The sequence below is a fragment of the Neomonachus schauinslandi genome, chromosome 14 (assembly GCF_002201575.2).
Source record: "Neomonachus schauinslandi chromosome 14, ASM220157v2, whole genome shotgun sequence".
Taxonomy (NCBI): domain Eukaryota; kingdom Metazoa; phylum Chordata; class Mammalia; order Carnivora; family Phocidae; genus Neomonachus; species Neomonachus schauinslandi.
In genome coordinates this window covers 65,472,710-65,497,831 of record NC_058416.1, presented here as the reverse complement: position 1 = coordinate 65,497,831, position 25,122 = coordinate 65,472,710, and the positions used below count along the sequence as shown (strand labels likewise).

At 47.5% G+C, this 25,122-nt stretch overlaps 1 protein-coding gene across 1 annotated transcript; it reads left to right on the top strand.

Annotated features, from left to right (window-relative positions):
- The first annotated feature begins 2,507 nt into the window (after nucleotides 1-2,507).
- LOC110578378 (coiled-coil domain-containing protein 74B) lies at nucleotides 2,508-24,362 on the top strand. Its single transcript, XM_021687906.2, has 9 exons — nucleotides 2,508-2,520; nucleotides 18,931-19,245; nucleotides 20,391-20,432; nucleotides 21,475-21,531; nucleotides 22,493-22,655; nucleotides 23,491-23,668; nucleotides 23,758-23,837; nucleotides 23,917-23,988; nucleotides 24,144-24,362. The coding sequence occupies exons 1-9, from the start codon at nucleotides 2,508-2,510 to the stop codon at nucleotides 24,280-24,282; spliced, it is 1,059 nt and encodes a 352-aa protein (XP_021543581.1). The 3' UTR covers nucleotides 24,283-24,362.
- Nucleotides 24,363-25,122: the final 760 nt, after the last annotated feature.

The following is a 25,122-nucleotide window of genomic DNA, read 5'->3' as shown; positions in this document are numbered from 1 at the left end:
TACTATTTCACAGTCACTAGGATGGCTATAATCAAAAAGACAAAAATAGTAAGAGCTGGTGACATGTGGAGAAGCTGGAACGCTCATACATTGCTGGTGAGAATGTAAAATGGTGCAGCATTTTTTGGCAATTCCTCAAAAAGGAAACATGGCCCAGCAATTCTGCTCCTAGGTATATAACCCAAGAGAAGTGAAAACATACGTCCACACAAAAAGTATACACAAGTGTTCATAGCAGCCTATTCATAATAGCCCCAAAGCAGAAATAACCCAAATGTCCACCAAGTGATGAATGGATAAACAAAATGCAGTTTATCCATACAATGGAATATTACTTGGCCATAAAAAGGAATGAAGTACTGCTACATACTACAATATGAGTTAATATTGGGGTGCCTGGGTGGCTCAGTCGTTAAGCATCTGCCTTCGGCTCAGGTCATGATCCCAGGGTCCTGGGATCGAGCCCCGCATCGGGCTCCCTGCTCAGCATGGAATCTGCTTCTCTCTCTCCCTCTGCCCTCCACCTGCTTGTTCTCTCTCTCTCTCTCTCTGTCAAATAAATAAATAAAATCTTTTTTTTAATTTTTTTAATTTTTTAAAGATTTTATTTATTTGAGAGAGAGCACATGAGAGGGGGGAGGGTCAGAGGGAGAAGCAGACCCCCTGCCGAGCAGGGAGCCCGATGCGGGACTCGATCCCGGGACTCCAGGATCACGACCTGAGCCGAAGGCAGTCGCTTAACCAACTGAGCCACCCAGGCGCCCAATAAATAAAATCTTTTAAAAAAATGAGTATTTTTTCTAACTATTTATTTAATAAACTCTATGCCCAATGTGGGGCTCAAACTCACAATCTTGAGATCAAGAGTCACATGCTCTACCTACTGAGCCAGCCAGATGCCCATGAGTAAATCTTGAGAACATGATGCTAAGTAAAAGAAGCCATTTACAAAAGATCATATATTGTGAGATTCTATTTTTTTAATATTTTATTTATGTATTTGAGAGAGAGAGCACAAGGGGTGGGGGGAGCAGCAGAGGGAGTGGGAGAGGGAGAAGCAGACTTCCCGCTAAGCAGGGAGCCTGATGCGGAGCTCGATCCCGGGATCCTGGGATCATGACCTGAGTCGAAGGCAGATGCTCAACAAACTAAGCCACCCAGGCGCCCCTGTGAGATTCTGTTTCTATGAAATGCCCAGAATAGGCATACCTATGGAGACAGAACTGGTTCCTCAGGACTGGGGCAAAGAGAGGCAATGAGGAGTGACAGTTAATGGGCACAGGGTTTCTTTGGAAGAAGAAAATGTTCCAAAATTAGATTGTCAGAGTGCCTGGCTGGCTCAGTTGGAAAAGAATGCAACTCTTGATCTTGGGGTTGTGAGTTTGAGCCCCACTGGGTGTGGAGATTACTTCAATAAATAAAAACTTTAAAAAATTGTTTATGGGCATCTGGGTGGCTCAGTTGGTTGAGCGTCTGATTCTTGATTTTGGCTCAGGTCATGATCTCAGGGTCCTAGGATTGAGCCCTGTGTCGGACTCCATGCACAGTGGGGAGTCTGCTTGAGGACTGTCTTTCTCGTTCTCCCTCTGCCCTCCCCCCCACTCATACACTATAAGTAAATAAATAAATAAATAAAATCTTTAAAAAATTGTTTAAAATTTGTTAGAATTAGGTTATAATGATGTTTGCACAAGTTTGTGAATATACAAAAAATTGAATATGCTTTTAAATGGATGAATTGTAGGTATGTGAATTATATCTCAATAAAACTATTTTTAAAACCATGGAACAAGTCAAATCCTAGGGTGTTTTAACTCTGAGACTGTATTCTGTAAATTTTATTGTACAGAAATTTTAGAGTGTTAATTTTTACTTCATTCAACAAATATCCAGGTACCCTAGCAAGTGCTGGGATATGATGGTGAACAATACCAGACCCCATATCTGGCCTCCAAAAGTTTAGAGTCAAAAAGATAAATGTAAAAGTGAAACTTTGACAAACACTCCAAAAATAGATAAAATGAGGCAAATAATAGGAAGATCTGACCCAACCGTGGAGGTCAGAAAGCCCTATTTTTTTCTGATGAATGACTGAACTAAGGTTTAAAGGGAGATTATGTCTCACGTCACTCAAGAAAGGGGGATGTGTTTTAGGTAGAAGACACAGCACAAGGTGGCCCAAGAGGGAGTGTGAGGGGCAGAGAGAATGAGAGGAAGCCTGGAGCAAACCAAGAGGTAGAGAGGAGCCGGCTTACACAGAACTGTGAAGTCCATGTTGGCAATTTGGTGTTCATCTTCAGAGCACCAGGAAGCCATTTTTTAGTTTTATATGAGGGGGTTAATGCCATCAAATATTACTTTGAAGATATCTCTCTGCCTCCTGATTCTTTCCTGGGGCCTTTTGTTGGCCAGGGTGTGCACAGCGCCCGTCACAAAGAGTAGAGCATACATAACACTGAGTACCCAAGCAGTGCCAGGGGCAGTGGCAGAAGCAGAAGGAGGTGGTCATGGTGGCGGAAGGTGAACTGCTTCTGATTTGCAGGAAGTTTTCTTTCTATCTCATGAACACAAACAGCCTTTTGAATACTTTGAAAATATTATTATGCTTATTTTTTAAGTCTTTTCCTGGTTGCTCTATTAGCTCTGTTTCCTTGTGTGTTCATTCTTTTTATTGCATTTCTAGTTTCATGGTGTGTTTCCTCAAATACAGGGTGATTCTCTGTATTCTGTGTTTTTAAGGATCCTTATTTGTGGATGCAACTTGCTGACAACAACTCGGGGGGGGAAGGCAGTATTCTCATGTGAGAGAAGTTGTGCTGGTAGGTTACAGATATGGGGTTTATTAGCTATCAGGGCACTTACTGACCTCTCCATCCCAAGCCCACAGTGTGTTTCATCCAGTTGTCTGTTCCTCAGCCCAATCTGAACCTGGCCAAGCCGCTCTAAGAGCAATGCCCTAACGAATCTCCCAGTAATTCTCCCTGGAGCCTCTCCTGGCACCTTTTATCCCCCTTGGGGATATACATCCTCCACTTTTGCAGAAGTTCTCTCTTGCACCTATTTTGGGTAAGGTTCCTTCTAGACTCATTACTCTATAAATGTAATGCTGTCTGCTTTCCCTCCTTGGTGAATTTCTCAGTTTCTAGTGTGCTGACGACCCTTTCCCACTTTCCAGTGCATTGATAGCTTAGTGAAGTACTGTTCATCTTTGAACAACACTGGTTTGAACTGTGTGGGTCCACTTACATGTGGATTTTTAAAAAAGATTTTATTTGAGAGAGAGAGAGAGCACAGGTGGGTGGAGGGGCAGAGGGAGAAGCAGACTCCCCGCTAAGCGGGGAGCCCAAGGCGGGGCTTGATCCTGGGATTCTGGGATCATGATGTGAGCTGAAAGCAGACGCTTAACCAACTGAGCTGCCCAGGCACCCCGTGGATTTATATATATATATATATATACAGTACAGTAAATGTATTATCTCTTCCTTATGATTTTTTTAAGATTTTATTTTTAAGTAAGCTCTACATCCAACATGGGGCTCGAACTCACAACCCCGCTATCGAGTTGCATGCTCTCCTGACTAGCCAGCCAGGCGCCACGCCACTTCCTTATGATTTTCTTACTAACATTTTTGTTATTTACTTATTTTTTTTAATTTTTAAAAAAGATTTTATTTATTTGACAGAGAGAGACACAGCGAGAGAGGGAACAAAGCAGGGGGAGTGAGAGAGGGAGAAGCAGGCTTCCCGCTGAGCAGGGAGCCTGATGCAGGGCTCCCAGGACCCTGGGATCATGACCTGAGCCCAAGGCAGACACCCAACGACTGAGCCACCCAGGCACCCGTCATTTACTTTATTGTAAGAATACAGTATATCACCTGAATGAGAACATATAAACACATATTTTGTGTGTTATATATATCATACATAAAATTTAAAAACATAGGTTATAATATATATAACACACAAAATATGTGTTTATATGTGACTATTTAAATTATCAGTAAGACTTCCTGTCGAGAGTAGGATATCAGTGGGGCACCTGGCTGGCTCAGTTGGTAGAGCATGCAACTCTTGATCTCGGGGTTGTAAGTTTGAGTCCTGAGTTTGGTGTAGAGATTACTTAAAAATAAAATCTGCAGGTGGGGGGTTCTGGGGTGGATCAGTTGGTTAATCGTCCAACTCTTGATCTCTGCTCAGGTTGTGATCTCAGGGTCATGAGATTGAGCCCCATGTAGGGCTCCACTCTCAGTGTGGAGTTTGCTTCAGACTCTCTCTCCCTCTCCATCTGTCCCTCCCCACTGTGTTCTCTCTCTCTCTCAAATAAATAAATACATCTACAAAAAAAAAAAAAAAAAAAAAGAGTGGCACACTCTGCCGGAGATTGAATGGCACCAAAAGGAAACGTTCTGCTAAAAATAAGTCCCACAGGAATGATATTGGTGTGCTTTTATAGACGAGGTTTCTTTGCAACATTTCACTTTACTATTTTCCAGGATAAAGCTGTTTCTTCTATATCAATACCCTGAGAATATAGGCTCACAATGAAGAATGTGGGCAGCTGTTTGAGCAGATTTGATGATCTTTTGAGAGAGAGGGGAGAAAAAAACTCATTTACCTGCATTAGGCGCACACACACCAAGTCTTTTGTGTCATCAAGAATATAACCCAGTCTCTCTCTTTTTAAAAAGATTTTATTTATTTATTTGACAGAGGGAGCAAGAGAGCACAAGCAGGGGGAGCAGCATAGGGAGAGGGAGAAGGAGGCTCCCCGCTGAGCAGGGAGCTGGATTTGGGGCTCGATCCCAGGACCCCGAGATCATGACCTGAGCCAAAAGCAGACGCTTAACCGACAGAGCCACCCAGGCGCCCCTATAACCCAATCTCTTAAAATGCATGCAGTGTAACAAGTTTACCCTCTTCCCATGTGGTACCTGAAGCATTTTGTCCCGTATTTTTAGTGTAAATGAATCCTTGCAATCTAAGGGACTATGACTAGGGCAACCATATAATTTATCACCCAAATGAGAACACTTTGAGAATAAAACTAGCTGCTGTTTGTAATTACCCCCAGAAAACGGGCAAAAACTGGGACGGTTTCAGACAAACCAGGATGTTCGGTCACCCTGAACAAGGCCCAGGGCCTTTCCAGCCTCTGATGAGAAGAGTCTGGCATGCATGTTACATATTCTTTCTCCAACTGCCTTTCCACCAGTGTCAGCAGGTAGATGAATGGAAATCAGACATCTATGTACAGGGCTGAGTCAGGAAACAGGAAAATGTCCCGCCAGTCAGAGGTCTGTTGCCTCTCATGGGGGAATGCTTTTATAATAGGAATTATCTACTTATTTATATAAAAGAATGTCGAATGGAAAATTTCCACTCTCCTTTCAGCCGTATCTCAGGGTTGCAACGTGGAGATAGCTTTCTTATCTTTCATTCTTTTGTATTCATGTAAAGTGTTCTCATGCATCATCTCATTGCATCCTTGAAATAAATTCTGCCAGGCAAGTGTTATTATTACATTTCCAATTTACTGAGAAAACAAGGTGCAGAGAAGTAAGTTAAAAAAAAAAAAATCTCTGGGGCCCCTGGGTGGCTCAGCCCGTTAAGCATCTGCCTTCGGCTCAGGTCACGATCCCAGGGTCCTGGGATCGAGCCCCACATCGGGCTCCCTGCTCAGCGGGGAGCCTGCTTCTCCCTCTCTCACTCCCCCTGCTCCTCCCCCCTGCTCGAGCACAAGAGCCCCCCCTCTCTCTCTCTCAAAAAGAAAAACAAAACGAAACAAAAAAACAAACGAACAAAGAAAAAAAGAAACCAAAAAACCCACCAAAAAACACCAGACTCTTAAATACAAAGAACAAACTGGTGGTCACCAGAGGGGAGGTGGGTGGGGGGGGTGAGTAAACTAGGCGAAAGGAATTAGAGGATTAAGAGTACACTTCTCATGATGAGCACTGAGTAGTGTATAGAATTGTTGAATCACTATATTGTACACCTGAAACTAATATAGCACATCTCAGTTATATTGGAATTTTAAATTTAAAAAAATTTTTTTAATTAAAAAAGTCAAATAGTGCTCTGAGATTATAGGGAAAAAATAGCAGTCCAGCTTCCTACAAGTAATCCTTTCAACTCTTTAAGCTCTTTCTTCTGATATTTATCTCCATGTTTCTTTTTTATTTTTTTAAGTAATCTCTACCTCCATCATGGGGCTCAAACTCATGACCCTGAGATCAAGAGTCGCACACTGTGCCGACTGAGACAGCCAGGAGTCCCTATCTCCATATTTCTAAATAATGTTCTTTGATTTCTACTTCTTCCTTATTTTAAATATTCCACTGACTTCTGATGGAACATAAGAAATGAGCACTCTTACAAAAATACCCACTCATCTCCCCGTCTCCCCCCACACTTGCACATGACCCCCTCCTCCACAGTGTGTCATAGTTTCTGGTGAAATTGATATTTAGTATTGACATTACTAGGATGATGTAAATACTGTTCACTGATGAGCTATGTAGTGTAGTACAATTATATTCCCTTTTTTTTTTAAAGATTTTATTTATTTATTTGAGACAGAGAGAGAATGAGAGAGAGCACATGAGAGGGGGGAGGGTCAGAGGGAGAAGCAGACTCCCTGCCGAGCAGGGAGCCCGATGCGGGACTCGATCCCGGGACTCCAGGATCATGACCTGAGCCGAAGGCAGTCACTTAGCCAACTGAGCCACCCAGGCGCCCTTATATTCCCTTCTTATACATTTTGTTCTTCTAGGAGTTTGTAATTGGCCCACCCCTTCATTTGCTTCATTTTCTATGTACTGTTACTAAATCTTCCTGAACTTTCCCATAGAGTGGAATAATGTCCCCAGTGTGGACAAACGCATCAGACAAACTGCTGACTCCATTTGTTTTCCCCTTGGGGCTCCTGTAGCTTTCGATCCTCATGCCCAGTCTGGCCAACCTGGCCTCTAGGCCTCTCGCACAATGGCCATGCTAGGATTTCCTCCACCATCAGCCTGTAAATGCTTGACACCTCTCTCCCGCATTGGCTTCCTTGTTTCCCAGATCCTCTTTCTGTTCCTGTTTATTTCCCCCCATTTCCTAAGTTTGATGTTGCAGATCCTTCAGCAGCATCCTGAGAAAAAATGGACAAAAAGTAAAATTTTGAAACTTTGCATGTCTGAAAATGTCTTTATATTACTCTATTGATTAATTGTTTAGCTGGATAGAGAATTCTGACCTGGAAATCAATTTCCCTTCAAATTTTGAAGGCTTTGCTCCATTTTCTTCTAGCATCCAATGGGACTGTTGATAAATTCAATGCCATGCTGATTGCTCATTCTTTGTAGGCAATCTATCCTTTTCTCTCAGGAAGCTTTTTTTTTTTTTTTAAGGTTTTATTTTTTTATTTGAGAGTGAGAGAATGAGAGACAGAGAGCATGAGAGGGAGGAGGGTCAGAGGGAGAAGCAGACTCCCTGCAGAGCAGGGAGCCCCATGTGGGACTCGATCCTGGGACTTGAGGATTATGACCTGAGCCGAAGGCTGTCGCTTAACCAACTGAGCCACCCAGGTGCCCTCTCAGGAAGCTTTTATTTCTTTTTTAATTAAAAAAAATTTTTTTTAAAGATTTTATTTATTTGAGAGAGAGAGAGGGAAAGCGCACGCATAAGCAGGGGGGAGGGGCAGAAGGAGAGGGAGAAGCAGACTCCCCGCTGAGCACGGAGCCCAACATGGGGCTCAATCCTGGGACCCCGAGATCATGACCTGAGCCAAAGGCAAATGCTTAACCGACAGAGCCACCAGGCGCCCCTCAGGAAGCTTTTAGAATCTTGTATCAGTCAGAGTACTGCCAGGACCATTATGTATTCTGTGCATGACAGGAATTTAATATAGAATTAGAAACTTCCATGAGTGTTGGAAGAGCCGAAGGAGCAGAGGTCATGGGAGCTGTCTCCAAGTTCAAAGGAGCTATGCTAAAGATTTCAGCCTGAAGCATTGAGGTTCTTCAGAATCTCTGAGAAGCTTCTACCGATCATCTCAGAATTCAGTGATGGAGAGGGTAGTGCTCCAGGAAGCCAGTGTGAATCTCTTGTCTACCCACACACTTGCCTGTGACTGATTCACATCCATCTTCCAAAGCACATACAACTTCCTCTCTGGCCTACTCTACCCCAAAACCATATGGGAGGGGTGCCTGGGTGGCTCAGTTGGTTAAGCATCTGACTCTTGGTTTCAGCTTGGGTCATGGTCTCAGGGTCCTAAGATTGAGCCCTGCGTCGGGTTCCACACTCAGTGCAGAGTCTGCTTGTCCCTCCCCACCCCCTCTCTCATAAATAAATAAAATCTTTTAAAAAAACATATGGGAAAGGAGAATCTGGAAAATATAGTTCTCAGCCTTAAAAATGAATGGTGGTGGTGCTAACAACCAACCCAGCACAATCTATTCTTTTGCCAGCTCAGCATCCAAATAACTCCTTTTCAACATTTCACTTCCAAGTAAAGGTATTCAGAACACCATGCTTTCACATTATATGATTCAGCTATCCTTCCTAGAGCCAAACCCAAAGAGGAACCCAAAGTTCCTCTTTATCCATCCCTGAACAAATCTTCCTTTATTTTCTGATTCTGCTATCCTTTATTTTTAAAAAGATTTATTTATTTATTTTAGAGAGAGAGGGGAGGGGCAGAGGGAGAGAGAAACTCAAGCAGACTCTGCACTGAGTACGGAGCCCAATGAAGAGCTTGATTCCACCACCTTGAGCCAAAACCAAGAGTCAGATGCTCAACCAACTGTGCCACCCAGGCGCCCTTGATTCTGCTGTCCTATAACCTACTAATTTTTTAAAGATTTTATTTATTTATTTGAGAGACAGAGAGCACGAGTGGGGGGAGGGGCAGAGGGAGAGGGAACAGACTCCCCGCTGAGCAGGGAGCTCAACATGGGGCTCGATCCCAGGACCCCTGGATCATGACCTGAGCCGAAGGCAGATACCTAACCGACTGAGCCACCCAGGCGCCCCCTTATAACCTACTATTGAGATATAGAAATAATCATGACTTACACATTAATACTATCAGGTAGCATGAGAATGAGAGAGGAGAAAAAGAAAAGTATCAGGTACAAAAGACACAGGACATCTTTAACCACTACCATGCTTGCTTCTGTGATTGGTCACATGACAGGATTGGTGTTCTTGCACCACCTGTTCTATTTGTCCCTAGCAAGCACCTCAGCCAGTCATATTTTTGGTGATGGTAATGGGGGTAATATGGTGGGGTGAACATATCTTTATTCTTGAAGTTTCTGTGCCTCCCATGGTTCTGCCTGTTTTAGGTTGTTATAGTTTTCCATAACTTTTACCACAGATAGTGGGAGTGCTAAATAAGATTACCAAGAGAATCTCCTGGGTGCCAGGTATTCCTCCTTGCTCCCATTGTGGGGGCAATTTACCCTTGATCATCAAGACCAGTTATCCCAACCAGTAGAGCAACCCTCTTATTTGCCTGACAAAGTCACCAGGTGGCAGTCTCAGCCTCCTGTTCAGTAGAACCAGTGTGCCCTTTCCCATCCCTGGGAACCAAGACCTGGAAACCAGCAGAACCCAAAGTTGTGGGGATGGGAAGCCAAAACTGCTGTAGGTCATTAGATTAGTAATAGCGAAAGGAGCTTCTCCCTTTTCTATCCCCTTGATTCCTAAAATCTTTGGATCTTTGCTATGGGGAAATTTCACTCTATGTTACTCCCTGGTTAGTGCATGTCGGGCATCTCACAGGACATTATGCCAACTCCACAAAGTGATTCCACCCAGCGGGCACCATAACCAACTCTTCAAAAGCCCATTCCACCATTTTATCAAGGCAAGCTTTAGAGTGATGGAAAACACAGTAAGACCAGTGAATTCCAAACGGAGGCATTGACAACATCATGCTTTCACGAGCTCTTGGCTACACTTCATTTGTTGTAGAATAAGGCAAAACCAAAAATGAAGGTGTAAGATTATAAATATAAATAATAGAGGAGCTAAGAATAATAATAGGACTGTATTGGAATGTGAAATTGGTGATAAGAGTGAGTTAAATCCTCATCTATTAGAACAGGGAGCCAGTCAATGTGGCTCATTTTGATAAATCAAGAAATGATAGCTAAGCACATCATTAAAAGCTATGGAGGTAACAAGAAGAAAGAGCCCCCAGATATGTAGGGTTTATGTTTGGGGAGTTGTGAATAGTGGCAGGGAAGACGGAAGCCTTTCTACAACAGATTTTTTTTTTTTAAAGATTATTATTTATTTATTTGACAGAGAGCACAAGCAGGATGAGCGGCAGGCTGAGGGAGAAGCAGGCTCCCTGCCGAGCAGAGAGCTAGATGCAGGGCTCCATCCCAGGACCCTGAGATCATGACCTGAGCTGAAGGAAGACGCTTAACCGACTGAGCCATCCAGGTGCCCCGATTTTTTTTTTAAGTAGGCTTCATGCCCAACATGGAGCCCAATGCAGGGCTTGAACTCACAACCCTGAGATCAAGACCTGAGCCACAATCAAAGGTCAGATGCTTAACTGACTTAGCCACCCAGGTGCCCCATTGTAGCAGTAGATTTTAAAAGATCTTCATTATCTCTTAATTTTATTAAAGGAATATATAAATTTAAAAGGAAAAAGGATAAAATGAACATCCATCTGGCTTGCCTGTCTTTTAGGAAAAGTATTCTTGGGGCGCCTGGGTGGCTCAGTCGTTAAGCGTCTGCCTTCGGCTCAGGTCATGATCCCAGGGTCCTGGGATCGAGTCCCACATCGGGCTTCTCCCTCTCCCACTCCCCCTGCTTGTGTTCCTGCTCTCGCTATCTCTCTCTGTGTCAAATAAATAAATAAAATCTTTAAAAAAAAAAAAGTATTCTTGAAGACGTCATCCATTCTCCTCAATAAATCATTGTTTTGTATCCAAACCACCAAAAGGCTAAATCCCTCCAATTTGGTCCCAAAGAAATTTCTTTCTTTTTTTTTTTTTTTAAGATTTTATTTATTTATTTGACAGAGAGAGACACAGCGAGAGAGCGAACACAAGCAGGGGGAGTGGGAGAGGGAGAAGCAGGCTTCCTGCAGAGCAGGGAGCCTGATGTGGGGCTTGATTCCAGGACCCCGGGATCATAACCTGAGCAGACGCCCAACAACTGAGCCACCCAGGCGCCCCAAGAAATTTGTTTCTGAAGAAGAATGTGTATATTTCCTTTGCCAGATAAGGAAAACTCTGTTCCACAATGACTTCCTTTTGCCTTGTTAAAAAACTATCATGTTAAAACCGTCAACTGTTTGTGTTGCTTCAATAAGATGTAACTTTTCTCAGGTGCCTGGTACCATCTTTTTTTTTTTTTAAAGATTTTATTTATTTGAGAGAGAGAGAGAGAGAGAGCGCAGGAGTTGGGGGGAGGGGTAGAGGGAGATGGAAAGGGAGAAGCAGACTCCCGACTGAGCTACCCAGGCGCCGCCCATTTCTTTTCTAGCTTCTCTTGAATGTAGTTTCATTCACTTGTTCCTTAATCACTTTATGGGGTTAAATTTTATCTGTTATTATATTATTTGTCTCTTAATAGATAGGAATCAGTGATGTATTCTAGATATTAATTTTTTCTCTGTTATGTATGTTGCAAATATTTTTTCTAAGTCTGTTTTATTTGTCTTTTTAAGGCACAGGAAATTTTTATGAAGTCAGAATTATCAGTGTTCTTTGTTATGCTTCCTATGTTTTGTATCTTATTTAAGAAGATCTTCCCTAACTGAAGGTTAAGAACAATTTTAAAAATATTTTATGCCTTCTGAACTACAAAGTTCCCCCTGCAAACTGCTTTAACTGCCTCCCCCAAATTTCATTAACTTGTATTTTCATTTAGTTGAAAATATTTTTAAAATTTCACTCGAGACTTCTTTTTTGACCATTGTGTTATTTAGAAGTATGTGTTTAATCTCCAAGTAATTTGGTATTTTTCAGCTATCTTTCTGTTATTGATTTGTAGTTTAATTCTTTTGTGTTCTAAAAGCATATGTTATATGATTTCTATTCTTTTAAATTTGTTAAGGAGTATTTCAGGGTCCAGAATGTGATCTATCTTGGTGAATATTATATCTAAACTTGAGAAGAATGTTTGGATGCTGTTGTTGGATGAAGTATTTTATCAGTGTCAATTAGTTGATTTATGGTGCTGTTGAGTTCAACTATGTCCTTACTAATTTTCTGCCTGCTGGATCTGTCCATTACTGATAGACGGGCATTGAAATCTCCAACCATGGGGTGCCTGGGTGGCTCAGTCGTTAAGCGTCTGCCTTCGGCTCGGGTCGTGGTCCCAGGGTCCTGGGATCGAGCCCCGCATCGGGCTCCCTGCTCAGTGGGAAGCCTGCTTCTCCCTCTCCCACTCCCCCTGCTTGTGTTCCCTCTCTCGCTGTGTCTCTCTCTGTCAAATAAATAAATAAAATCTTTAAAAAAAAAAAAAGAAATCTCCAACCATAAGAGTGGATTCATTGATTTCTCCTTGAAGTTCTATTAGTTTTTGCCTCACATATTTTGCTGTCCTCTTGTTAGGCTCATACATATTAAAGGTTGGTGTTGTTACTGAACCCCAAGTTTAGTTGCCCCTCGCTGGAAAGGCCAAAACTCAAGAGATGAGGGGTTTTTGTTGTTATTTTTGTTTGTTTTGAAGAGTTTTGATTGGAAAGGAATATGAGCTTTATTTAGGAGGCTGGCCACCTGGGGAGAAGGTGGACTCTTGTCCAAAGGTCAACTCCAAGTTTTCTGCCTGTCCCAGAGATTTTGAAAGGAGTTTTTATCAGTTAAGGGAGCGCAGTGGTCTGTGACATTCTTGATTCCGTGCAGACTCAATGAGGTCAGCTACAGAATTATCTCAGTGCTCCGAGTTGTCAAAGAAGGTCTGGTTCCTTGGTACCCAGGGGTTGTGCAAGAGTACTCTGTTCTTACTGCAAAGGAGGGCAAGGTCTACAGATGTTCAAAGAAGGGTCAGTAAAGTCATTTGTGTGACCTTAAAAAGGATAAAACATTTTGCTAAAAGACTACTGTGCTGATCAGAAAGCTAAGAGGGCTTCAAACAGACTTGCTAACCTCTGTGGTGTGGGAATGTCCCCTGTTCCGGTCCCTTATTCCCCAAGACCAGTTTTCTGCTAATCTCAAAGAAAGTAAATTAGTTCTGTTACAGACCAACGGCCTTAAGTCAGCAAGCAACCAGTGTGTTAACCTTAAGACCAGCTGGAGTGCTGTTACAGTATGTCTTCTTGGAGAAATGACTCCTTTATCATTATCATTATGTAATGCCACTTTGTTGGCATTATCTCTGTTAATTTTCTTTATTCAGAAGTTGGATTTCTCTGAAATTATATAACACTTTTGATAAGTGTTAGCATGGTATATCTTTCTCCATCCCTTTTCTTTTTATTTATCTGTTTTATATTTAACGTGGGTTTCTTGGTACCTGGCTGGCTCAGTAGGAAGAGCACATGACTTTTTTTTTAAAGATTTTACTTATTCATTTGAGACACAGAAATACAGAGAGAGAGCATGAGCAGTGGGGGAGGCAGAGGGAGAGGGAGAAGCAGGCTCTCCGCTGAGCCAGGAGCCCGATGGGCTCGATCCCAGGACCCTGGAATCATGACCTGAGTCAAAGGCAGACGCTTAACCATCTGAGCCACCCAGGCGCCCAGAACACATGACTTTTGATCTTGGGGTCATGAGTTCAAGCCCCATGTTGGGCGTAGAGATTACTTTAAAAATAAATAGGGCGCCTGGGTGGCTCAGTTGGTTGAGTGACTGCCTTCAGCTCAGGTCATGATCCTGGAGTCCTGGGATCGAGTTCCGCATTGGGCTCCCTGCTCAATGGGGAGTCTGCTTCTCCCGCTCCCTCTCCCCTCTCTTGTGCTCTCTCTCTCTCTCTCTCATTCTCTCAAATAAATAAATAAAAATCCTAAAAAAAAAATAAATGAATGAAGTTGGCTTTCTTGTTAGGCAATATAAAATTATGCCTCATTTTTTAAGAGAGAGCGGGAGGGGAAGGGGCAGAGGGAGAGGGAGAATCTTAAGCAGGCTCCACGTCCAGCATGGAGCCCAATGTGGGGCTTGATCTCACGACTCTGGGATCATGACCTGAGCCAAATTAAGAGTCAGACGCTTAGGGGCGCCTGGGTGGCTCAGTTGTTAAGCGTCTGCCTTCAGCTCAGGTCATGATCCCAGGGTCCTGGCATTGAGCCCCGCATCGAGCCCTGCATCAAGCCCCACATCGGGCTCCCTACTCAGCGGGAAGCCTGCTTCTCCCTCTCCCACTTCCCCTGCTTATGTTGCCTCTCTGGCTGCCTGTCTCTCTGTCAAATAAATAAATAAATAAATAAATAAATAAATAAATAAATAAAATCTTTAAAAAAGTCAGACGCTTAAGCAACTGAGCCACCCGGGCGCCCTGAAGCCTCATTTTTATTATCTACTCTAATGGCCTGTGTCTTTCAGTTGGTGTAGTGATGGCATTGATATTTAATGTGACTGTTAAACAGTTGTATTACTATCTACCATATTTGTTAATGTTTTCTGTTCATTGTTCTTTGTTTCTCTTTTTATCTTCCACTCTTTTCCCATCCTGTCTGGTTTTAACTGAGCCTTTTTTTTTTAAGTTCATTTATTTTTAAGTAATCTCTACACCCAATATGGAGCTCAAACTCATGATCCCGAGATCAAGAGTTGCAAGCTCTACCAACTGAGCCAGGCAGGTGCTCCTTTAACTGAGCCTTTTCTATTATTCCATTTCTCTCTTCCCTTAGCATATCAATTATACTTTTTTTTTTTTAAAGATTTTATTTATTTATTTGAGACAGAGAGAATGAGAGAGAGAGAGAGCACATGAGAGGGGGAGGGTCAGAGGGAGAAGCAGGCTCCCTGCCGAGCAGGGAGCCCGATGCGGGACTCGATCCAGGGACTCCAGGATCATGACCTGAGCTGAAAGCAGTCGCTTAACCAACTGAGCCACCCAGGCGCCCTCAATTATACTTTTTATTTAAAACTATTTTAAGTGGTTGCCCTTGAGTATACATTTACAGTGAATCCAAGTTCTCTTTAGAATAACATACCACTTCATGGTAGTGCAAGACTTTAGGATATTTCCAATTTCTCTCTCCCATATCTGATAACATTGCTGTCATTCATTTCACTTATTGATAAGCTATAATTACCAAATGTGTGGTTGCTACGATTAAACAAACTGTTATCTGTTAGATTAATTAAGAATATGAAAAAGAAAGGGCGCCTGGCTGGCTCAGTTGGTGGAGCATGCGACTCTTGATCTTGGGGTCGTGAGTTTGAGACCCACATTGGGTGTGGAGCCTACTTAAAAGAGTAAAAATAAAAAAGTCTTAAGAATATGAAAAAGAGGGCGCCTGGGTGGCTCAGTCGGTTAAGCGACTGCCTTCGGCTCAGGTCATGATCCCGGAGTCCCGGGATCGAGTCCCGCATCGGGCTCCCTGCTCGGCGGGGAGCCCGCTTCTCCCTCTGACCCTCCTCCCTCTCATGCTCTCTGTCTCTCATTCTCTCTCTCTCAAATAAATAAATAGAATCTTTAAAAAAAAAAAAAAAAGAATATGAAAAAGAAAATATTTTTTTACCTTCTTTTATTCCTTCTCTAATGCTCTTCTTTTCTTTACGTAGATCCGTGTTACTGACCTATGTCATTTTTCTCCTTTCTGAAGAATTTCTTTTAACATTTCTTGCAAAGCAGAGCAACTGGCAACAAAGTTCCTCAGTTTTTGTTTGAGAAAGTCTTTATTATTTCTCCTTCACTTTTGAAGGAAAATGTAGCTAGATACAGTCCTCTAGGTTTGTGGCTTTTTTCTTTCCACATGAAATATCTTCTTCCGCTCCCTCACTGCTTGCATGGTTTCTGAGGAGAAGTCCAATGTAATTCTGTCTTTGCTTCTTTATAGATAAAGGTTTGTTTGGGTGGGTGGTTTCTTCTCCTCTTGTTTCTTTCAAGATTTTCTCTGTCTTTAATTTTCTTTGGTTGGAATATGCTATGCCTAGGAGTAGATTTTTTGTGTGTTTATTCTGCCTAGTGTTCCCTGAGCTTCCTGGATCTGTGATTTGTTGTCTTTCATTAATATTTTGAAATTATCAGGCATTATTGCTTTAAATATTTCTTTTGTACCTTTCTCTGTTCTCCTTCTGGTATTCCCAGTATGCAAATGCTACCCCTTTTGTAATAGTCACAAAATTTGAGGATGTTCTGTTCTTTTTCATTCATTCTTCTCTTAACATTTCAGTTTTGGAAGTTTCTCTTGACATATCTTCAAGCTAATTGATTCTTTCCTCGGCCATGTCCAGTCTACTGATGAGCCCATCAAAGGCATTCTTCACTTCTGTTACAGTGTTTTTGATTTCTCACATTTCCTTTTTATTCTTAGAGTTTCCATCTCTCTGCTGACATTACCCATCTGTTCTTTCATATTGTCCACTTTTTCCATTAGAGCCCTTAGCATATTCATCATAGTTGTTTAAAATTCCCAATCTGATAATTCTAACATCTCTGCCAGATCCAAGACTAGCTCTGATGCCTGCTGTCTCTTCAAACTGTGTTCTTCTTCTTTTAGTATGCCTTGTAATTTTTTGTTGAAAGTTGGACATGATGCATTGTGTGGAAGAAACTGAGGTAAATAGACCTTTAGTTTGAAATTTTATGTTTATCTTGCTAGGATTTAGTCCATGTTTATTGTTTGCTATAGCCATAGTGTCAGAGGCAAAATACTCCCCTGGTGTCTTCAATTTGTCTTGTTATCTCTGGGTTTTTCTAGAAACTTCTTTTTTAAATTAGGTCTCAGTTGGGCAATTCTTTCACTTGTATCCCATTTTTATACGGGAGCCCCACTGATGTGGTGGAAAGGTGTGGAGAGAGGGAAGGCTAGAGGGGGCTAGAGAGGTATTTCTTTTCCTCCAGTTCTGGTTTGGCATTTGGGGCCATCCTAGTTTCTTTTGAGGGCAAACCATGTAAAGAAGAACAGAATGCTCTGAGCAATATTTCAGAATGGCTACTTCACTCTCCTCCTGCTGGGATCACAAAGGGATTTTTTCCCCCATTCTTCCTCATGAGAATCTGGTAGGACTCCCGAAGGTTAAACTCACAAAGGTGTGAGGGCCCTTTAAGATTGGATTCCCCCCCCCCCCTTGGATTTTTTTAAACTTTCAAACTTGTCCACACTGAGCCACACCAGCAATTCATCAATTAGAGTTTAGCTCTTCCTCCCCTGGTAGTGGTTCCTATAGAGGTTTCTGCTCCAGCGTGTTGTGATTCTGTTTTCTCCTGCCTGTCTCTCCAATTTTGGGGCAGCAGTTTGTCCTCTGATCTCAGTTCTCCGATGGATCCAAGAAAAGTTTTTACTTTTCAGCTTGCTCAGCTATTTTCCTTCTTGTGTTGGATGGGAGTGATGATTTCCAATGACAGACCAGGAAACCAGAAGTCCGGATACATTTGTAATTCTAGGATTTCCTTTTTTTCCCCCAATACTTTATCAATCATTTAAAAAACTCTCCATGATGGGGAGCCTGGGTGGCTCAGTCGGTTAAGCATCTGCCTTCGGCTCAGGTCATGATCCCAGAGTCCTGTGATCAAGCCCCACGTTGGGCTCTCTGCTCAGTGGGAAGCCTGTTTCTCCCTCTCCTACTCCCCCTGCTTGTACTCTCCCTCTCTCTCTCTGTCAAATAAATAAATAAAATCTTAAACAAAACAAAACAAAACAAAACCTCTCCACGATCAATCACTACAGCCACCTTTTTTCTGTAGATTTTAATCATATTTATTATAAAGTACTTTCCTATAAATTTATTATCTAGAATTATTTGCAGATCTATTTCTGTTGACTGAGTCTGAATATTTTTTTGATTTTTTCTCTTGACTAAGTCACATTTGTCTGTTTCTTTGCATGTCCAGTATTTATTATTTATATCAGGCATCATGGATGATGTGACACAGAGACTCTGGGTTCTATTATAATTCTCTGAAGAATGTTGAGTTTTGTTCTTCAGATGGTTGAAATATGGAACATCACCGCAAACTTGTGAAGGCTGGGCTTTAAGTTTTATGAGGGCGGATATATTTTGATTTTGCCCTCAGTTCTAGGGCAAATCTCATTTCTAGAACATAGTCTTCATTCCCAAGGTGTGGCCCTTTTGGGGTTTAGAAGGAAAACCTGAAGCATTTACCAGGCCGCTCTGTCAGACTCCAAACTTGGTCTCCCCTGGAACTGGTAGCAAATGAATCTCTTCTCAGCTTTTGGCCTTCCAGCTCTTTGTCCTTCCCTGGAGGCCCTGGAATTGTGCCCACACGTGGGCAGTTCAGGCCAGCCACATATTTGAAGTTTATAGCTTTCGGCTCCTCACCCGCAGAGGCTCCAAACTTCCCAGTGTTGCCCCCTCAGTTTCCAGCTGCAGTGGCCTTCCCATCCCCTGCCTCTTCAGCCAGTGGGCCTGTGGCTTCCTGTTTGAGGTCGGGCTGACTGGAGAGAGCCCTCGGGGAAAAGCAGCTCTTCTTTCAAGAGCTGCCTTCGTCCAGTTTCTGTATGCTTGTTGTTCTTCTCCACTGCTTTTAGGCAGTTGTTTCATATATTTTCTCCACATTTCATAAAGCAGAGGGTTTTGTAATTAGTGGAAGTGGAAACTCAACTTTTTTGATTTTCGAATCTGTAATCCGTATCATCTATTCAAAAAGTGAACTATTAAAACAAGCATACAAAATCAGATATTAAGACCTACTGTAAAGGCAGACGATGATCTCAATTCAGAGGATGCCTTTTAAGTCAGGGTAGAACTTGACGCAGGCCCCGCCCCCAAACAAGCCCCGCCCCCGGTCGGCACACGCCCCGCCCCCTCGCTCGCGCCCGTTTCCATGGCGACGCGGCGCCAGGCTGGGGCAGCCCAGCCACCGAGTGGGCGTGCAGCGGCGGTGGCGGCAGCGGCTACATGAGCGCTGGGGTGGCTGCGGCCGGGCAGCGGCCCCCCAGCTCGGGGATCCTGGGCTCTCGGGGCGCGTCGCGCCCGCGCCCCCGCCCGCCCGCGGTCCTCCAGCACCCGGGACAGCACGGCGCGCAGGCTGGGCACAGCGACGCGCAGAAGCGGGTCCTGGACCTGGAGAAGAGCCTGCTGTTCCTGCAGCAGCAGCACTCCGAGACACTGGTCAAGCTCCACGAGGAGATCGAGTACCTCAAGCGGGAGAACAAGGGTGAGTCCGGGCGGCGGGGCCGCGGGTGGGGCGTCCACCGCGGCTGGGGCCCAAGGGAGACGCCGACCTGCCGCCCCCGGGCGCCTCCAGCACAGAAACACGCGCGGACTCTAGAGCACGCAAGGTTTTAAGGAGGACACAGGGCAGCAAGCCCCACCCCGGGTCCTGCCACGCGGGGCTCGGACTCTCTTCCCCCGCCACCGGCCCCAAACCAGGGTCGTCTTGGGGGTTGGGGTGCGTCAGGGCCATCCCGTCTGTGGCATTTCCCGCAGTGAGCCCGGCCGCAGTCTCGTCTCTAGGCAAGTCAGGCCCGCCTGTTTTAAAAAACTTTGTGGAAGTAAAAAGTGCCAGCATACAGCTCAGTGATTTTCACAAACTAAACGCACCCAAATCAAGGGCCTACAATGCCCCGCACTATCCAGATCTCCCGTGCAGACGTGTCTCCTCAGGGCAGGGGCTTCCTAACTTGGCCCCGCTGGTGGCTCCTCACCACCATGGGCCAGGCCTGAAGCAGAACCTGAGGCCTTTTACTCTGCTTCCCTCTCTCTTCTCCCTTATGTTTTAGCTGGAGCTCCTCCCCCCCCCACGGAGTCCTGCCTCAGTTTCTCCCCACCTTTCTCCTGCTGTCTTTACTTGAAGTGCTAAGTGTGAGATCAAGAGGTATCCATTATGTCAGGAATCCCCCCTTTTGACATAAGGAGTTTTGAGTCTCACCCCTGTCCCTCCCTGATGCCCAGCCTGGATGTGGCCTGCCCACGTCCTGGGGGTCACTCGATCATTGCTCTGACCACGTTTGCCCATCCATGGCTAGGGGCTCCTGGAGGGCTTGCTCAGCCTGACTCACTCTGTCCTCCTGGAGCGGGGGCCCCACCTAGCAGAGGGTGCCTTACAGATGTCATGGGCAGATGGGTGGACTTCTGGCGAGGCTCTCACCCAAAGGCTCTGGCTCAGGAACAGCCAGAGGGATTCCTGGTCCTAGGGCACCCAGGGCAAAGACTTGGCCCATGGGCAGGGTCCTGGCTGCCAAGGTCATGTGTGAAGTCTCTCAGGGGTTCAGCAGGAAGGGAGTGCCCAGGGCAAAGCAAACCTCTTCTCTCAAAGTGGCAGCACCTTCAAAAATGACCGGAGCATGTGTTTGCTTTCAGATCTCCATTACAAGCTAATAATGAATCAGAAGCCAAAGAAAGGTAAGAATGAGGCCCTCGGGTGCCTGATGGGAAGTTGCTGATGTCTGGAGCAGCCCCTGGGTGGCTTGTGTCCACCCAGCTAGCCGCACTGGCCTATCCCAGTGGGGAGGGGTCCTGGGGGACCTGGACAGACACCACTGCCCCCAGCCACAGTTTGGGTGGCTGTGTACCCAAGCACAGCAGGTGGGGCTCTCGGGGATCCCAAGGCCTGAGGTATGTGCAGCTGGGAAGCCAGCAGAGCAGCTGCCCTCCCTAGCCTTGCTGCTCTGAGGGATTCTTTTCCTTGGATTGCTGCTATGGCAGGCCCCAGGCTCCCTCTAAAACGCTGGCGAGCCCTGGGCAGCTCCAGCCCTGTGCCTCTGGTCCATCACTTCCTGGCACAGAAGGCTCTGGGCACAGTCCTTCCAGGGAGCCTCTCTGCCACTCCACAATGACCAAGAGGGCTGGGGGAAGGAAGTAGAGACGCAGAGACCTACAGCCACTTACCCATGGCCCTACCTCATCCTGACAGTAGCCCATCCACTTTGCATGTCCCGCAGTCCAGCCCAGGGAGCCTCAGGCTGTCTTGGGCCTTCTCTCCCACTTACCTTTGGGGCCAAGTCTGAGTGGTGCTAGCCTGGAATACCCCAGTCTTGGGGGGTGTCAGGGCTCCTTTCCTAGGGGACAAAGAGAATGGGGTGGTGGTGGGCCCTCCTCCGTCGGGGCAAGAGCTGTCCTTGGCAAGTGGCAGGGCCTGTTAGTGGTCCCAGTCCTGTGGCACCAGGGGTCCCTAGTGGGACATCAGAAGAGGTCATCCTCCTTTGGGGCTTCTTTGGGCCCAAGCCCACTGCTTTCTGGATGGCCCTTCAAGAAATCACTTTTCCCCTGGCCTTGGCTCTGCCTCACCAGAGTAGAGGAGGGCCCTGCATGAATACACAGGCCTGCAGGGCCAGCAGGAGGGCACAGGTGGCCAGCCCCTCACCCATGGGGGGGGGGGGGGCGGAAATGTCTGGGGACACTAGGATGGAAGGCTCTCCAACTGACCCTGTGCGTTCTCCCACAGGCAGCATTTCCAATTCCAGCTTTCAGTCCATCAAGTCCGTCTCAAATTCGACGTCAGGTGAGCACACACCCGCACCCTCCGTGAACGCAGGGTCAGGGGAGGGGCACATGCCCCACTGGGGCCCGGGGCCCAATGGCCAGTGTGGGGCGCTGGCCAGGTTGCTGTAAATCCCTGGTGGTCTTCTGCTGGACACACCTCAGGGGAGCACCTTTGCCAGGCTCTGTGGGTGGCTGAAGGGAGCCAAGGAGGGTGACCCCCAGGTGCCGTGAGCTGACACCAGCAGGAAGGGGCTGAGGCGGGGTGTGACAGGACCGCAGGCTGGCCAGAGGGAGGCTACAAAAGCCCGGTGGGCTTGGCTACAAAGGGAGTGAATGCCAACGTGGGGCACAAGGCCCTATGGCAGATGCACCCCGACATACAGAGAGAGGAGCCTCTGAGCCTCCCTAAGCTGTCTTCCAGGGAGAGGTGGCACACAGGTGGCCTGGCAGAAGCCCTGCTCATGTCTCCCCCCGCCCCCCCCAAGCAGGCAGGAAGCAGGTGGGATGGCCCTACCTAGAGTTCTGGGCTTGTGGTGTCCTTTGCAGAGGGAAGGAGCCGATAGCCTCTTCTTCCCACTCTGCCTTCCTGAGGCCGGGCATCCTCACAGGGGCAGCCCTCGCTCTTTCTACGCAGGGCCCAGGCAGGCAGTGGGCCCTGTCCTTGGAAAGGAAACCTGTGCAGGCCGGGTCCCAGAGCTCTCATTCAGTGTCATTTTGCCCAAAATGGGGTGCTGCTTCAGAGTCCGGGAACAGCTGTGGGGCCACCCCCAGCCCTGGCCTTCCCTGAGTACATGTGGGGCGGGCCTGCTTCACAGAGCCAGCTTCTACCGCAGTCAGCAGGCACCACCCACAGGCCCTCAGACCCTCGTTCGGGTCTACCAGCTCTCCTTTACGAGGCGGAAACTGAGGCAGGGGCGGGCACTCCTTGGGTGGACTTGGGCACTGGTTCTCGATGCCCACAGTGACTACCCTGGCTGCAGCCAGCTCTCAAGGCAAGGCCAGGACCCAGCTTAGCTTCTCCAAGAAGCAAGACTCGAAAGCTGACGTTCCCCAGAAGACGGACCTGGAAGAAGAGAGCCCAGTTGCTGCCCTGTTTCACAATAGCAAGCTGGACAAAGCCCCTGGGATGCAGGGGCCGGCCAAGTAAGGACTCGCCTGGACCCCGTGGGCACAGCACCCATTTAGTAGGTTCACATTCTACAACCAGCCAGCTGCTTTGCCCTTCCAAATGGGCCACTCTCCTGAGTGAAAGCAGACTCGCTCCAGGCTTGCCCATCTGGTGGGCACTGCCTTGCCCCTTTCTCCTGAGGGTCTGCAGGGTCCCTGTGCTGACCTGAGCCCATATGAGGGTGCCAACAAGCAGCCCCGAAAACATTTTCTCACATAAATGAGAGATTTAAATGGCCTTTAAATTAACTTGTTCACCAAGAGAACAGTTAAGTCGGGTTCCTGGGCTCACCCCTGGGAAGGGTGCTTGGCCTCTGCAAGGCATGGAGCCAGCAGGCCAGAGTAAGACCGGGGCACTGACACCTGAGTTTCTGGGACTTCCCTGGAAAGCAGCAAGGAACCTGGACTTTGCCTCCGAAACAGAGACCCCGTTGTCCCCTGGGTAGGGCAACCAGCAGGTCAGGCTCCTGCTTCTCGGCACAGTCCTTAGATTCTCTCTCAACCAGCCCCACAGGTGTGGGGTCAGGGCTGAGGGCAGCCACGCAGCTTGAACCACATCTGACCCTCAGTGCACCTTGAGAGAGGAGGCAGGGGTGGGCCCAGGTCACAGCTGGCACCGGAGGGCCCCCCCACCTGGTGCCGGGACCACCCTGGTCAGCAGAAGGGAACCAGGCCCTGAGGAGGCTGCGTGGACACCCCTCATCCCCACACTGGTTTCACACTGGTGCGGGTGCTGCCGGAGAGAGAGGTGGCGGGTGGTTAGAACAAATCCTGGCAGGCTAGCTCTGGGCTGCTGCAGTGACTGTTCCAGAGATGAAGAAGGGGAGACCTCCAGGGCAGTGGCCGCCTCTGCGGCAGGCAGCCAGCACAAGGGCAAGCAGCCCCCTGGGATGAGCCTGCCCCCGTACCTGCGCAAGCCCACCACGCTTCAGCAGTGTGAGGTGGTCATCCGCCAGCTGTGGAATGCCAACCTCCTGCAGGCCCAAGAGGTGAGGCTCAGGCTGCGGGGGGCGGGGGGGTGGGGGGGGCAGTGCCTCCGCGGGCCCCGCCCACTGCCCCTCTTCTCCCTGCCTTCCAGTTGCAGCACCTCAAGGCCCTCCTGGAAGGGAATCAGAGGCCCAAGGCTGCCCCCAAGGAGGCTGGGCCCAGCTCTCCCAAGTGAGTGACCCCTCGCAGCCCCCCACCCCACCACAGCAAGGTCTGCTCCTCTTGGGCTCACTGCTGACTCCTTCACCAGGGACCAGGAGGCCCTTCACCCGGGAGCCATGCAGCTCCCCAAGGTCCCCACCAAGGGCGTCCCCAAGAAATGGTGAGTCCCACCGGCAGGGGGAGGGTGGGGTGGCCTCCGAGCCCCGGACGTAAGGGACCGGGACAGCTCAGTGCTTTGCCTGGGGCCGCACTGCCAGCCACGTCTCGGCTCCTGCTCCCGATGGCGCCTGCAGTGACGTCCCTCTGCCCCAACAGCCTGATTCTGAGCCCGATGCCCGTGGCGGAGCGCTCCATCCTGCCGGCGCTGAAGCAGACCCTGAAGAGTAACTTCGCCAAGCGGCAGAAAAGGCTGCAGGTGGTGCAGAGCCGGCGGCTGCACCGCTCTGTGCTCTGAGGCCCGCGGCACCCGTCTGCGTCTGCGCGGCAGGTCTCGGCCAGGCCCGTGCCCCTCCCCCGCACCCTTCTGCTGGAGACGCTCCCCCTCTCTAGATAGCACTTCCAAAGAATTCTAATACGTTTAGGCCAAGCGAAATTCCAGATAAACAAAACTCGTTGTAGATAAAGTACTTGGTCTCAGAACTGGGAAATTATTTTCTTGCTCGGTATTTTGCTATTCTGCATTTACAGGAAAACACGTTATGAAATAAACATTACCCTACCCTGTGGAAGACTGGAAGTAAAGCTCGTTTCTCCACTTGGGCGTCTCATCCCTCACTGCTGTCGGCATCACTGCGCCGCTCTGCGTCCCCAGCTCTGCTCCCTGCAAGGGGGAGGGGCCTGCCAGGGCGGTCCCCGGGGGGGGGGGGGGGGCCCGCGGCTCGTGTGGGGCCCGGCATGCTCTCCCTTCTCAGAGTGCAGGGGGCTCCCTGGCCCTGGGCACAGGGAGAGACGCCTTCTGCCCCCATCGGCGCCGGCCGGCCTCCACACGGACAAACAGCTGAGGAGCCATCCTGCCGAGCCGGCCGTCCCCCGGGGAGGGCCTCGGTCCCGGGAGAGCGGGCCTCTCCAGGGCACTGGGCCCCCACCCTGTGACACTCCCACCCCACGAGGGCCTCACAACCGTAGCTTTCTAAGGCTCATGGGTGCGGGCAGTGTCGCGTCCCTCCGCCCCTGGCAGGACCGTGCTCCAGGCCCCACTGGCCGTTTCCTCAGTGCTCATCTCTGCCTCTTCTGTCTCTGGGCAGCAGGAGTTTGGCCAGAAACCTGGGTGAGGTCGAGGCACTAACACTCAAAA